General features: G+C 54.3%; 1 protein-coding gene across 1 annotated transcript in view; it reads left to right on the top strand.

The window, feature by feature from the left end:
- The window catches only part of SLC12A5 (solute carrier family 12 member 5), a 36,516-nt gene that overhangs the window by 2,223 nt on the left and 18,369 nt on the right, over positions 1–15,924 (top strand). Inside the window, exons 2-7 of the mRNA XM_007938357.2 lie at positions 10,631–10,725; positions 11,086–11,217; positions 11,592–11,738; positions 12,559–12,613; positions 13,104–13,234; positions 15,400–15,641. Coding sequence (XP_007936548.1) covers positions 10,631–10,725; positions 11,086–11,217; positions 11,592–11,738; positions 12,559–12,613; positions 13,104–13,234; positions 15,400–15,641 — 802 coding nt within the window. The remainder of the gene's footprint in view (positions 1–10,630; positions 10,726–11,085; positions 11,218–11,591; positions 11,739–12,558; positions 12,614–13,103; positions 13,235–15,399; positions 15,642–15,924) is intronic.

Raw genomic sequence — 15,924 nt, 5'->3', positions numbered from 1 at the left:
CCTGCGCTGTTGAAGTTAAAACACGCCCTCCAGGCTTTGGGTGTGCAGGTGCACGTGCAAATTGGATATGAGTCTGGAATGCTATGTGCTCTCTCTCTCTCTCTGTGTGCATGTGTATGTCTTTGGATGTCTTGCAGGAGTTGCATCCCACACTAGCTCTGATGACCTGTGGGCTGGTCAGTGAGTCAGTGCTTATATGTGTCACCATTTGCCAGTGTGTTGATGGGCATGTTGATGAGTGTATTTCTGTGTCTTTCTGTGGAGGTGGGTCCCTGTGTGCATGTGTGTGCTGGAAGCCTCGTCCTGAGAATGTTCTGGGTGACTTTTAACCTCTTAAGCTCTGAGACAGCCTCCAGCACCTCCTCCCCGGGAGGTCACACTGCATGGGGAAGCAGACAGAGGCTCCCTGAGGAAATCCAACATCTGGTGGCATCTTTTCCACAGCTGTTCTTGTGCCAGCCCTCTGGCCCCAGGGAGATGCTCTTGCTACCTCCTGTCCTCACCCAGGTCCAAAGGAAGGAATGACAGCATGTATAAAGTGGGGGAGGTTTAGCAGGTCAAACATGTGCGAGCATTGTCCTTCACTCTGGGCCGTATGAGTGGGGTTTGCCTCTGGGGTGTGCCTCCTGCTGTCAGGGAGATCAGCTATAAGTGAGTATGTGAGTTACAGGGGGTGAGAGAAGCTAGTCAGAGGCTGAACCTCAAATCCATTCACCCTGGCTGCAGCCCCTATACGTCTGTTGCCTCATCTGTACTCTGAGAAGATGGATTGTAACCTGGCCAGATAGGAGTGTACCTGGGACCAGTTTTTACAACTCTGAGCTACTCCCTCATCCCTTTCCACCTTTCCACAGTGTGCTCAGTTTCTCAGAGGAGAATAGGCAGCGGAAGGAGTTTTGGCATAGGTTAAGACTACCAGCAGGTGAGCTGTGTCCCACAGAGGGAGAAGGGCTAGACCATGATATCATCCATTGGTGCTCAGGCTTGGTGGGGTGGCCTTGGGTACATTGCTTCTCCACTCCGCCTCCATTCCCTACCCTGTAGTATAAAGGAGTTGGACAAGAAGTTACCTGAGGTGCCTTCCAGCCATAAACAATTTCTAAATGATCTTTATGGTTAAGATTATTTGGTAATCTGGAAGGGTTAAGTTTTCTGCCTCCTCCAGACCCAGATCTCAGGCTTCAGTCTCTTCATCTGTAAATTGGGAAGACTGATGCTGTTATTGGTGCACACATCTAATCAGGAGATCCTCCCAAGCCTGTCCAATGAGTTTTCCACTTGCTCCCTTCTCAAACCAGGGCTCAGAGCCTCACTGCCCGGTACCTCAGCCCAAGGTGAGCCCTGGGAATCTCCAAGGCAACAAACTGGTTATGAACGGGCTGCAGTTGCCATGGTGACAGGCTGCTCTCTCTCTCTCTCTCTCTCTCTCTTCCCCCTCCTCTCCATTCCCCTCTTCTCAATGAACCAGAGAGATCTGCAGGCTCGTGCTCTCCAGGTGGGGTGGGGGTGGGGGTGAGTGCAGTGAGAAGGGGTCCGGATTGGGAAAGTGGGAAGACAGGGAGGAGATGCAGGGAAACGGGGGGCTGTTGGGGTGCTGTTGCCATGGTGACAGGGCTGCAGCCTGTTAATTAAGCCCCCGGTTGCCACGGAGATGGTGGTGGTTGACGTGCTCTGCAGTGAGCCCTGTGTGTGTGTGTGGGGTGTGTTGTGTGCTGGACTCATCAATTCGCTGTGAGATATTTGGGTTTGGAAGATGGGGCATGCAGGTGGGAGAGAGAAGAGTGATGGAGCTGGGGGTGGTTGGGTTAGGTCATGGGGGTCATGATATGGAGATAGAATGGGACTGAACCGTAATGGGAAGCACTGTGCTGGCCTCAGGTGGAAAGAAGACACAGTCAGATGGCTTCAGCTTCCTCATCCTTGCTTGGTGGGTGGAGCCTTGGGCTGTAGGTCAGGGAGCTGGATTCTAGTCCCCAGTCTGCCATAATCTCACCCCATAAAGACAATTTATACCTTCCATTTCTAGACTGCAATTTCCCCATAAATGAGGAAGTGGTAAAAACATAATTTATAAAGTCTCTTCCAGCTCCTTAATCCTAAAACACCCAGGAGGCAGCTTCCCTGAGCATTTTTCTCTCTGAGAAATGCAGGATGGGAGAGAGAATAAATTTTAGAAACTCTGAGTTCAGAAATAGGACCTTGCCCAGCTTTGCATCGTGTGTTGTTTTAATGAGAGGGTTACCCTAGTTCTGGATCTTGCTAGGGCTCTGGTTGGGAGGGCTGCTGCCCTGGCAGCCAGGTTGCTGGAGCTTGGAGCTGAGGGATCACCTCTTATCAGCCAAGGCTAGGCTGGCAGCACAGGAGATCCCTGCAATGTTTCCTCAAAGTCCAGAGGGTTGGCCTGAGGCCAGAAGAGGGCCCAGTCTCCATAAGAGGTGAGAGGTATGAATTGATGGGCCGGGGTCTCCCTTTGGGACCATCTCCACCTGGCCTGTGATCCTGAAGAAGGGCTCCTTGACTTTATTTAGTCTGAGATAAATGGAGAGAGCATTAAGAGTTTTCCGAGTAGGGAGAAGATCCATGGACTGTACAGCCCAACCCTTTCATCTCATGGATGAGAATACTGAGGTCCAGACAGAGGAGCCCAGTTTTGCTCTGAGGGCACACAGGGTGTTTTGGGGCAGAGGACAGATAACACCAGTCTCTGGAACCCCAAACCTTGAGATAGGTGCTCTGGTGAGGGTGGACCGGTGAGGGACCCTGGCTTCACTTGTACTCCCTTGGAATCCAGGTTTCCCCGTGGGTGGGCTTGGTCAAAAAATGGCTTCCCAACTGGCCAGGGCTTCACTAGCTCTGGCCAACAAATGGAGGGAAACGCCTGGAGATCCTCCCAGACCTTGGATTGCAGAATAACCCCAGCTTCTACTTTATTCCACAGCTCTTCTCAGACAAACATACTGCACATGTTTTACTATTTTACGTGTCTCCATAGAGTAGTAGAAACCCCTAGTGATGGTGCTGGTGGTGTATGTGTATAATGAAGTGCTTAGAAATGTTTGAATGCTGGTCCACCCACCTGCTCTCCTTTTGACCCCTGTCACCAGTCCAAACTCATCTCACCTTTTCTTGTGATTTTCTCTCTGGGGGACCCAAGACCAGTTCTCACACTTTGAATAGCTAGTTTTCCACCCTAGAGGACCCAACAGGCGTCCACAAAACCCAGTGGCAGTAATACCTTGTTGATGGATCCCTCAGAGACACCTCTGAGTCAGCTGCTGCAGACTCTACCGTTGACCCAGTCTGAAGTCATTGACGAGTTTGTGCAATGGAATCTGGGCAACCGGCCCTGTCCACGGCGCTGAAACACTCCTGCCCCGTATTGGGGTCTTCAGTGCTATGGATGACTTTTTAGGGCCCTTGATGGTCTTCTGGGCCTGTCTTCAGTTGCAAGAAGATAGGTCACTCCAGTCTTGCATCTCTGAGGTTTGAGCACCAGAAAAGGGAGAAAGCTCATCTCAGACCCAGTCTCTCTGTTCTTTTTTTTGGTGCCAAGAAACTGCTGAGCAGCTTGGCTATGGCTACATCCATGTCCTTCTGCTGCAGGAAGGACCAGTTTAAAAAGGGGGTCTGTTGATGAGGGGGTTACCAATCAAGATGAAAGAAGAGTGGCTTCCAGTTGTGCCATTCCCTGGCACTGTAGCCATAGGCCATCTTTTCCCCTCTGAGTCGTAGTTTCCTCATCTGGGAGATGAAAGCTGTGCATTGTATGAGATGACTGACAGGATTCCTCCAGCCCTGGGAGTCTCTTGGGACTCAGAGGGTGAGCATGGGGGGCTGGAGTGCGTCTGAAGATCACTTCCCCTCAATCCGCTCCCACCCTTGGCTGTCTGCATCTTGCAGAGACTCAGAAGGCCCAAACCTCTGATGTTGTGTCCTGAGATGTCCGCATCATTAGCTCAAACCTGGACTCTAGGGGTGATGGGGTCTCCCAGGGTGATCAAGCTTCTGGGGGGCTGCTCTCAGGGGAGGGGGGAGGAGCACAGGGAGAGTCAGCTCTGGAAGCTTCAGAAAGCAATCCTGGATTAGGGGATTAGACACTCCCAACCCAGGAGAAAATCTGATCCCAAACCGACAGGCGGCCTCATTCCTCCCTCCCCCACTGGCCCTGGCCATCCATGGGACCAGCCTGCCCTCCCTGGAGGCTGCACCACCCCTGGTGAGAAGCCTGAGCTCTGGAACCTGAGTGCTGCTTTCTCTCCTTCTCACCCTCTCCTCCCCACAGCTTCCCATACTAGAGGGTCCTTGTCTGTGTACCCTGGGGACTTGATTTGGGCTTGGTTGCCTCTGCTTCTGTCAGTCTGAGCACAGCGAGAGAGTTCACTGCAGCCCTCAGCTCCACTCCTCCCATCTTAACACGCGGTAGGCCAGACAGTTCAGCTCACTGACCCTGAACCCCCCTGGAGGCAGGACAGTGCTTCAGTTAGGCCACTGGGCTCTACACGACTCCAGTTCCAGGCCCTTGAACAGCGATGTGGGAGAGGGTCTGGTTCTCCTCGCTTCTTTGGGTCTTCTCTCTCCAGCTTTGCGCAAGGCTCTCCAGGGCCCCATATTCCAAGGTGGACCCTCTCCGCTCCAGGCTCCCTCATCTTCCCCCTGATCCCCCCGGGGGGGTCACCCCAGACCCCCAGCCAGACGGCCGCTGCGGGGCCGCCTCTCCGCGGCCGCGACCTAGTTCCCTGACGTTATTTTTAGGGCGCGGGATGGCACCTGCCCACGTGCCGGGCCCCGCCTGCGCCGGAGAGTGTATGTGGGAGAAGCTGCGTCTGCTCAGGGGAGGCGAGGCCCCCGTTCCCCGCAGCCCCCTCCATCCCACGCACAAGCCCCCAGTTTTTGTGCTAGGGGGCCGCCCGGCGCGCTCTGCCCGCCCCTCTTCTCCCTCTCTGCCTCCCTCCCTCCCGCTCTCCCCCCCCAAAACCCCGCCAGTGGCTCACGCCTCCTGCATACGGGATGAGGTGAGCAGCGCCGCCGCTGAGAGGGGGCGCGCGCGGGTGTGAGCGTGTGTCCGTGTGCGAGTGTGTGTGCGCCGGGCGGGCACTGCAGCTTCCTCCTCCGTGGAGCGGAGAGCGAGCGAGAGCTAGAGCGAGCGAGCGGCGAAGGCGGGCAGCGGGGCGCGGGCGAGGCGGCGCAGTGATCCCCGGCCCGGCGCCGCGCCGCCACCATGCTAAACAACCTGACCGACTGCGAGGATGGCGATGGGGGCGCCAACCCCGGTAAGCGGCAGTCCGGGGGCGGCGAGGGAGGGGGCGGCGGGGATAGGAGGCAGCTCTGCGGTTAGAGGCGGAGCGGGGGCCGCCTCTGTCAGGGAGAGGACTGCGCTGACCCGGGCGGTGGGCGCCGGAGGCGGCCTGGCGCTTCAGTCCATTGGAATGCGCCCGGCGCTCTCCGAGGTTCTGGAATGCGCCGCGCCCGGGGGCAGGGCTGGGGGCCGAGGGGTTGCTGTTGTCCAAGGGCCCCCGAGCAGGCGTAGGTTAGCTGAGCGGAGGACAAGGTGGGAAGGGGATGGTGGACCGAGACTGGGCTGACGTGCAGCTCGACGGAGCGGGAGGAGGCTGCCTTTCTCCCAGAAGGAACCCTGGCGTCCTGGAGCGGAGCGGGGACCGGCGGTGCCGGAGGACGCAATCTGCTGCAGTCCCTTGCCCAGATTTCCAGCAGTAAGATGGGGCAAAGGGGGCTATGGCAGGTTGGAGCCGTATGACAGCCCCCGTCCGGGCTGCGGCGTCCGCTTAAGGGGACTCTTGGTGCAACCAGGGGGTCCAAGCTCAGACTGAAGCGTACCTCCTGCTCTGGAGGTTCTCAGAGTTCCTCTACAAGACAGGCAGCAAAATTAGCCTCCCATTTCCCCTCTTTCCCCCTCCTCTGGGTACCCTGGGGCGGCAGTGGGGTGGGTTCCCAGGGCGGGGCAGGGGGAGTCGTTCGAGTTGACTCTGGAGGCTCCCCCCAACGAGGCCTCAGGAATGGGGTCCCAGTCGCTGAGTCCCGGCGCGGCAGTGCGGACACTGCGGACGCGCTGCGGTGGGTGCGGAGGTTCACCAGGAGTCAGGGGCTCCAAGCAAGTCCTGCCGCTCCCCCGCCCTCCTCCGTGGTTTCCCTGCTCCTAGGTCTTCGGGGCCAGCCACCCCTTCGGCCTCCCAGACCCCCCGTCGTCCCCCCCCCCATCGGTCTCAGCCATCCATCACAGCTGTCAGCCACCCCCAGCCCCCACCCTCCAGCGGCGCAGCGTCCCCTGCGCACAAGCGCCTCCCGCTCGCCTGTCTGCGCTCAGCGCCTTCGAATGCTCCCCTGGGCATTGCCTGACCCTCTGGGGAGACTCTCGCAGACATCTCTGGGGGATGGCCGAAGGGCCACAGGGCTGAGAGAGCGGGGTCTTCCAGGGGCGAGCAGACTTAACTCTGAGGTCCTCTGGGCCCTGGATCCGAGCCAGGGCCAAGTGGCCGCTTGGGAAGGCTGTGGACACCAGGGTCCGGGATCCTTTGTCTTAGGTTCCCCCTTCCGCTGTAGGAATGAGTGATATATAGGGGTGAGATCTACCGGCCAGCCAGCTCATCCATCTCCCCAGTGACCCTGGGGTCACCTCATCCCGCAGCTGCCCCCTTCCCCGCAGTTTCAGCTGCGGGGGGAGGGGGGAAGGGGGTTGGCAAAGTCGAGCCTGCAGCAGTGCCAGGCATCCCGGCGCGGTGCCCAGGAAGCAAAGGGGGTCATTTTCACCCGGAATCCCCTTCAGCTGCCTCCACTCTGAGGACGAGGCTCAGACTGAGAGATAATCTCCCTTTGCTCTCAGACATGGGGGATGGTCCAATCCCCAAGCCCTGGCATTTTTGCTCTGATGCTGGGGCTTGCCCGGCCTTTGGGGTTATCATGGGGTCCCGGAAGGCCTAGAAAAGAACACCGCTGTATGTGGAGCAGCGGGCAGCTAGGAGCTCCCTTCACTCAAGCCCCTTCCCATCATTTTTCACACCCTGAGGGCCACCTTCAGACCATCTCCCTCTATAGGGTCCAGAACCTGGAACCAGAGTGGTCAGGACCTGAGTCAGGCGTCCTGCGCCCCAGAGAGGGAAAGCCTCCGAGCAGGGCCTGGAGATGGTGTAGAGGGCGCTAAGGATCTCCCAGACTTGAGGAAAAAGGGGCAGTCAGACCAAGAGCCCCAGAGGTCTCTCCCTGATCCTAGGTCATGGGAGTGTATGGAACGGAGCTGTTGCCGCTCTGGGGAGGTGAGAATGGCTGAGTGAAGGGCGCCTCTGGACGAAAGGAGACCCGTAGACATTGTCCCCCAGGTCTCTTTCTCTCTTGGGGTCTGATGTCCCCCCTCCAAACTGGTTTGGGGGATTCCCCCAGGCCCTGCCCCAGGCCCCGCGGAAGGCTCCTCAGTCCGCGCTGCTTGCCTGTTTCCTCCCGGGGAGCTCTGGCCGCCGCACCTTAATTGAAAGCCGATTCGGGCTGAGAGCTCCCAGGGGGCGGGGGCCGGGAGGGCTCAGCCTCAGTCTGGCCCTGCCTGTCGCGCGCGCCGCTCTGCGCTCCCATCACCCTGACTCTGGGCTCTGGGGGATCGAGGCTAGTTTCCGCTTCAGTTTCCTGCGCCTTTGAGAGCTCACTGAAGCTCCACACCCCTCTCGACCTGTGCGCCCCGCGTTCCAGAGAGCAGACCAAATCGGCTTTGGCAGACGAGGTCGGGCGCCTGGTGTCCCGCCCAGGCGGCGGTTGGAGAGGCGGGACCCAAGGCGAGCCTCCTGACCACCCCCTCCCCGGCCCTCATCTCCTGGCCCGGATCCGATCGGAGTCTGGCTCCGCGCAGCGCGCGGCGTTACATAAGCGGCTGCGGGCGCGTGGCCGGCTAGTCTCGGCGCTGCGCTTTCGGCCCGCGCGGTCGCCATGGAGACCAGCGCGGGTCTGCCTAGTTGCTGGGTGTCGGACCAGGACGCCCCCCGTTCCGCTCTCCACGCGCCACTGGTCCCCGCGAAGGAGGAGAGGATTGGAAAGGGACGTGAAAGGCAGAAGAACGCGGCTCTCCTGGCTGGTTGTCCTAGCTCTAAGTGGACGCCGCAGGGAAAGCGACCCAGCCACACAGTAGACAAGGGCCTCAATTTTTTGGCTTGGAAAAGGGGTGTGGGGTGGAGAATCTGGGCTGAGTGGGACACCACACATGGTGATAATCAGTAATTGCAAAAGAAGCCTTAATATCACCAATAACTACCCTTATGTGGCAAGGCTCATCCAATATTCATTCAATCTTCACAACAGGCCTGTGAGTTTTCCCTTTACAAGGGAGCAAAATGAGGCTTAGAGCATTTAAGTAACTTGCCCAACGTGAGAACACAGCCAGTGAGGCTGAGACTGGGGCCTGGATCTCTTGGCTCCAGGCCCTTTCTTACCCACTAGTAAATTTTTTCTCCTCTCATCCCTCTTCACCTAGGGAGTCCCCACTGTGGTATGACCTGTCAGCTTTTAAAAGGAGAGAGAGCCCACTCTTGTCGTCTTCTCTGGCCCCAGACAGCTCTTCTGAGATCCTGGAATCAGGAAGGGAATTTACCTCCAAAGCCTTTTTCCTGAGCACCTTTTATGTGCTAGGTCCCACAGGAAGGAGTTCTAGGAACTGCGTATGTGAGGGGAAGCAAGAACCCACTGCCCCTTCTCTCAGGGAGCAGGGATTCCTGGCTTGATGGATGCGGTGGCAGTGGTGGCAGGAGAAGGTGGGTGGTGAGTTTCTCTGGAGCACATGAGGCATCACTTCCTCCTCCTCCCCTTTTGAGACAGGATGGAACAGGCTTTACAGCAGAGGGGCAGGTGATGCTCTGGGGCTGGGCCCTAGGGGAGTGATTAAGAAGGTTTCAGGAAGTAGGGAGCCACCAGAACACTAGGGAGGAGGAGAATGGGAGAATTTGGATAGATGGAGACAGGGAGGCAGGGATGTCAGGAGATGCGGGGATCAGGAGATTTAGGGTACAAGAGGCCTCAACGTCACTGGGAGATTCTCCAGGGTCTAGAGAGATGTGTGCTAGTGGGATTCAGCCCTGGAACTGGAGAAGGGTGATATCTGGAGCCAAGAGAATGTGTTTCTGGGGGCTTGTTATCTCTCTCTGAAAAGACCTTCCGCTCTTGTCCGGGAGACTTTCTCCGTGGGTGATCTCATCCAGGCCCACGGCTTCACATTCTTCCTACATACTTTACCTGGATGATTCTCTCTTTCCTCCCTCCTGAGTGCCATGCTGACCCATATATCCAAGTGGCTTCTAGATATGTCCACTTGAGTTCTCCAGCCCCTCATCCTCAAACAAATCCAAGTTTCCTTACCCCAACATCTTCCTCTTCCAGTACTCCCCATTCGGTACCGGCACCCACCCATTCCCCCATGCTAGAAAACCCAGACCTTAGCCTAGATTCCTCCTCCTCTCCCTCCCCAGATGTGTGGTGTAGAGTCTTTGCTAAGAATTTTTGAACCTGTCCATTGCCCCACTCGCTCTGGTCAGGGTCCTCATCAGCCCTTGACTGCTTTACTGAAAATCTCCAACAAGCTTCTGTGTTCTTCACCTTAAGGCCAGAGTGAGTGCTCTAAAATGCAGGTCGGTTCAGGCAAACCTCTTTGCCTGAAACTCTTCAGTGACTTCTGTTGTCCTTGAGTGGAATGGATGTGGTCCACATTCTTTAAGGTGACATGCTCATCCATTAAGGACCCAGCCTGCACTTACCTTCCTAGGCCTACTTTCCACATTCCCCTACCCATCCTTCAGCTCCCCAACATGGCCCTTCCTCAGGTTCCAGTGAGATCAAGCTTCTTTAACCCACTCTGTTCATGCTCACCTCTGGGCCATCGAACACGCTGTTCTGTCTGCCTGGAACACTCTCTTGCCTCCCTCCCAGTCTGGCTCTTACTCATACTTCAGCTCTCAGCCTAAACGTCACTTCCTTTGGGAAGCCTTCTGTGACCTCCCAGACTGGGCTGAGTGCCTTCTCTGTGTTCCCACAATCCCTTGTTCATCTTTGATCACAGCGCTTACCACTCTAGGATGGAAATTCCTGATCACTGGCTCATTCCTCCTGCCCTTGGGCTCCCTGAGGGCAGGGATGGTGTCTGATTCTGTGTGTTAGCCCTCTGTGCCCATACTGGCACATAGTTGGCATCCAATAAATGCATAATGACTGAGATGAGTGACAGCGGTGGGGAATCTCTGGCTAGAGTCATCTCTCCAAGAGGTAGAGTGTTCTTGGGGCCTCAGACTGTGGCATCTTTCTCTTAGTCCCCTGAGAAAAAGCATGTTCCCATCCCAAAACATCAGAATGGGCCCAGTTATGGTCAAGAAGGGGACCCTGGAGAGTCTTGGGGGTTCCCTGATAAATGAAATAAGACCCCCCAAGAGCAAGGAAGCATTCACACCTTTATCAAAGACCCATGCCAGGCAGTGTGTTAAGGTCTTCCTACGTGATGTCAGCCTAAAGTGCTGCAAGGGAGGTAGTACTGGCTCCATTTTTCCAAAGTGCACACTGAGGTTCAGAGAGTTAAGTGGCCACACAGCTGTATGCCCAGCAGGATGGAGGACAAACAGCTGGTGGTAGACCCCTGACTCCTGTGCCTTCTCAGGTGATGGCAACCCCAAGGAGAGCAGCCCTTTCATCAACAGCACTGACACCGAGAAGGGAAAAGAGTATGATGACAAGAACATGGCCCTGTTTGAGGTGGGCTGTGTGAGATGTTGGGCTCCACACACAATTTACCCTCCCCTTCCATCAGCTGCTCCTTCCCTCCCTAGGTTACAGTGCCCACCTCCACTGTATCTCCCTTGGGCCATCTCCTTCTTTTAGCCTCCCCCATCCCTCCTCCTCCCTTCCTGGGTTTACCCCCTCTACCCTCTGCTCCCCTTTGTAGCCTACCATCCTCTTTCTCCATTTTCATTGCCTCTCTCTCTCTCTTCCTTCTCCATCTCCTCCCAACCTCAGTGGTTTTTGTCCTCTTCTCCCATTCTCTCCCCTACATGCAGCTCACCCACTCCCTCCCCTGGGCTCCCAGCCTCCTGACACTGCCCCCTCTCTCTCCAGGAGGAGATGGACACCAGCCCCATGGTGTCCTCTCTGCTCAGTGGTCTTGCCAACTACACCAACCTGCCACAAGGAAGTAGGGAGCACGAAGAGGCAGAAAACAATGAAGGGGGAAAGAAGAAGCCGGTGCAGGTAGGCGCTCGGGGGAAGATAGGATGGGAAGGAAGGAAGGGTGGACGGAAGAAAAGGTAAAGGAGGAGAAAGGGAGTGTGATGGAGGGATGGATGACGGAGACAGGGATGGATGGTAGTTCGGGGCTGGAGGAGAGGTGTGGGGATGAGGGTGGAGATGGAGGTGTTAGTGTGAACAGTAGCTGATGGAGACAAGAAGGATGGGAAGATGGGAGCTAGAGGAGAGGAATGAAAGATGATAAGAACTGGAGGGAAAGGGGAAGAAACTATGGGGATGGAGGGAAGAGGAGAGAATGGGGGATAGAGGCATGGGGAGGCGGAGTGGGCCTGGTGTGTTGGTAGGAGCTGCCGAGACTGATGCTGGCCTCCCCTCAGGCCCCACGGATGGGCACCTTCATGGGCGTGTACCTACCATGCCTGCAGAACATCTTTGGTGTCATCCTCTTCCTGCGACTCACCTGGGTGGTGGGCATAGCCGGCATCATGGAGTCCTTCTGCATGGTCTTCATCTGCTGCTCCTGTGTGAGTGACATCCCTCTCATCTCCTGCCCCTTGACAGCGGGGGCTGGGCAGAGGCCTAGGACTGGGAAGTGGGAAGGTGGGAGCAAGAGACCTGAGCTTTTTATAGGAACCACTGCTTACGATCTCTGAGAGCAAACTAGGCCTGACTGGTCCTTCCTGCCTCTGTATCATATCGCAGCCTTGTCCCTGAGGAGTATTAACCAGGTTTGACCTAGATCTCTGGTGTATGTGCTTGTGTGTAATTACACAAGTAACAATGAATCATTGTATCATTGATGGTAAATCCAAGTGTCCTAACCTCACCATAGTCAACATCTTGGTAGGTCCAGACTCACAAAAAATGGGATTATATGTCACAGACAGCTTTATAGTTGGGTTCTCTCCATCCCGTTTGAAAAATCAGGTATTCACGGAGCACCTACTTCTTGCCACATTTACATTTTCTCTCATGTCATGCTTGAGACCATTCTGCACATACAGGAGCCAGTGCTGAAGTTACTATGTCCATTTTATAGGTGTGGCAACTGAGGCTGAGAGCAGTGGAGTAACTTGTCCAGGTCCTACGGCTCTGAGGCCAGGCTGGGATTTCCAGAGCTCTCTGGTATTATAGGGTTTACTCCTTCTGTACACATGGTGAATGAGAGGTTTTCTTGACAAGAAGGACTTGGCAGGAGGAGAAGTTGGACCAGGACCAGGGAGAAGCTCAGGGGAAGAGAACTTGTGGGTTTGGCGGGTGCTTCTAGGGTATAGGAGCTGGCTGTTGTCCAGGCCACACTGCCCCTCGCCCCAGCCACCACTCTGATTCTCTCTCTCCTCACAGACGATGCTCACGGCCATCTCCATGAGTGCGATCGCAACCAATGGTGTTGTGCCTGGTATGTGACTGGGGCTTCCAGGAGGAGTAAAGGGCCCTGGAGGGCCAGGAGTGGGGACTGGATGGTTGAAAAGAGGGATAGTGCCCTGGGCTTTTGGGTCTAAGAGGACCTGAGAGAAGCTATATTGCAGACCTGGGAGCTGGCCTATAAGTGTTTATGGGTAGGTAGGGGCAGCTGATTGGGGATGAGGGAAGGAAGCAGTTGCTGGTGTTAAATGGGACCGTGGCAGCCCTCCCCCCTCAGCCTGGGACCCTCTTCTCCACCATCTTGTTTTCTGAGCCATGACCTCCTTAGAGGAGTAATTAGTAACTTGGCAATTAGTGCTGCAAAATGCAGGCAGAGTTGCTGGCTGGGTCTCCTGCCAGACCCCTTTCTGGGGCTGCCATCTGTGAGGCCCAGAACAGTGCCCTTCTCACCTGTCACTGAGCCCCTCATCTCCACAGCAGCCGGGCCCCTCGTACCTCTTGCTGACACTCGGTTCTCTCTGCAGCTGGCGGTTCCTATTACATGATTTCCAGGTCTCTGGGCCCAGAGTTTGGGGGCGCCGTGGGCCTCTGCTTCTACCTGGGCACTACCTTTGCTGGGGCCATGTACATCCTGGGGACCATCGAAATCCTGCTGGTGAGAGGGGCCCCAGGCTGTCAGATGGTTAACCAGGGCTCCCTGGAGACCTACCTCCTCTAGGTCAGCCAATCAGGAAGGCCAGAGAGATATCAGAAAAGGTTCTGCTTCCCTGACAGGCTAGTTGGGGAGACCAGATACAGTCATTATGTAACATAGACACCTATCATCTCTCAGGCACCCACTGTGCTCCCAGCATAATTCCAAGTGCTTTTATAGTCATGATCTGGGATCCTCATGAGGTCTAAGCATCATTATGCCCATTCTACAGCTGAGGAAACTGAGGCTCAGAGAGGAAAAGGGACGTGTTCGAGGTTACCCAGTCACCAAGTGGCAGCAGTGGGTTGATAAGAGTCAAAATAATGGTCAGAGTCATGGTAGGAATGTCACTCAAAAGCCACCATTTTGTGATGGCCTCCCATGTGCCAGGGACTGTGCCAAGCTCCCCATGAATATTCATCCAAGAGGGGTGATGGCAGCTGAGTTGCAAAAGAGAAAGATATGAGGGACCTGTGCAAACAGACCTGTTAGGAGGGGGGACTGGTGCCAAGTGAGGTGGAACTGACAGAGTCTTGAGGAGCCTGGTTGTTGGGCAGTTTGAAGGAGAGGGTCTCTGGTCTATCTGTGTCTCCTGGAGGTGGTGGGAGCGGAAGAGTCCCCTTTTATATAGAAGGTAGAGCTGACATTTTGCAAGCTCCTTCTCTTTGCCGCCCCCAAGGCTTGGAATGCATTATTGGATTTATCTTCATGATTGTCTGGGAGTTAGAGGAAAGCAAGGCTCAGCGAGTTGAAGGAATGTGTGGAAGGGATGTGAACCTGTGTCTTTGTGACTGCAAAGCCTGTGCTTTTCCCCAGCACCACGTTGGCTTGGAGAATCAGAACTAGAAGGAGTCATGGGCTCCTGGTTTCGGGGTAGGATAGAGGAGGACAAGAGCACAGAAGATGAGTGGGGACCCTCAGGCCTGGAGAGGCAAATGATGAGAGAAGAATAAGAGACCTCCATGGCTTTAAACAACTTAAATTATTCTTTATTGTTAGAAAATCAATTCTGCCCATTGTATAAAATTTCAAAAATATCAAAGCAGGAAATAACAGTCACCAAAGAAAATCACCACTAATGTTTTAGTGTGTTTCCCTTCTAATGTTTCTTTTTCTATGTAAGATTAGAGCGTGCCTTTGTAAAATGTAACTATACCTTAAACATTTCCCTAAATAACTTGCAACTCTCTTTGTAAATATTATTTACAAGTGAAAAGAACTCTTGTAAGAATATAAACATAGGAGTATTTAGTGTGTAAATTTTAGAACATACAGATATGCAGAAAGAAGAATGAAGATTATCCACATTTTCTCTGTTTAAGAAAAGCTACTGTTAACATTTTGATGTATCTACACACATACAGAGGAGCTCTGGTAGCATAGTGTCTAAGGCACTTGACTGCTCACCAGAAGGCTGGTGGTTCAAACCCACCAGCCACTCTTCAGAAGGAAGGTTGGGCAATCTACTTCCATAGTGATACTGCCTCGGCAACCCAAAGAGGGGTTGCTATGAGTCGGGTCCTACTCGACGGCACCTAACAGCAACAACAACAACACACATACAGACACACAGACGTGTATGTATACTTATAGAGAAATAAACATATTTACAAAAATGAGGCCACACGGCACATTCTTTTTTTTAAAAAAAAAAACACACCTGATTATTTTTAACTATATGACATGGATAGCTTTTTGAATCAGTCTATAAAAATTTGTGTCATCTTTTTAAACAGCTCTATACTATATGGCAAAGTCATAATTTATTCACAAAATCTACTACAGATGAACATCTAGTTTATCTCCATATTTTTATTTGAAACAATAAAGGCAGCAAATTATCATTAAAAATGATAATTAACAATAAAATAACAGAAAACAATAATTGCTCACAATGTTTTTGTAGTATCATTTTGTAAGGACTGCATAATAGTCTTTGTAGGATAGACCATGCTTTCCTTCAGCATTCCCCGGTCATTGGATGTTGTTTCCAGTCTTACGCTATTGTTTTGAGGAGCGTCTTTTCCCCCCTCGAAGCCTGTCTGTACTTGAGGCTCTTTCCCTGGGCTGATTCTCAGTTGGTCCTTCTGGGTCCCTCACCTGACCTCCTGTCCGCTTCCCCACAGGCTTACCTCTTCCCAGCTATGGCCATCTTCAAGGCCGAGGATGCCAGTGGGGAGGCTGCTGCCATGTTGAACAATATGCGTGTGTATGGCACTTGTGTGCTCACCTGCATGGCCACCGTGGTATTTGTGGGCGTCAAGTATGTCAACAAGTTTGCCCTTGTCTTCCTGGGCTGTGTCATCCTCTCTATCCTGGCTATCTATGCGGGGGTCATCAAATCTGCCTTCGACCCACCCAACTTCCCGTGAGTGCTGCCCCTTGGAGCCCAAGGCATGGTCCTCCTCTTCCCTCTGTGACCTGGTTTCAGGTTCTTCAGGCTAGTCACTGCCAAAGCCCCTCCCCTCATCTGAGTGGTTGTGGGTTGGGAGCAACCTTGCTCAGAAGGAAAATATCTTCTGGCAAGAGGGCAAGCTCTTCAAAGTGGGATAGCTTTTCTTGGGGTAGAGACAGTTTCCCTTGTGAGGTTCAACTGCTTGCTGGTGGGGTAGATTTAACAGTTTCTTCCTAAGTGGGAACAGCTTGTGAAG

This window comes from Orycteropus afer, unplaced genomic scaffold, assembly GCF_000298275.1.
Source record: "Orycteropus afer afer isolate SDZICR_OR568_19922 unplaced genomic scaffold, OryAfe1.0 scaffold00049, whole genome shotgun sequence".
In the NCBI taxonomy this organism is placed as follows: domain Eukaryota; kingdom Metazoa; phylum Chordata; class Mammalia; order Tubulidentata; family Orycteropodidae; genus Orycteropus; species Orycteropus afer.
This window is presented reverse-complemented; position numbering and strand designations above follow the sequence as displayed.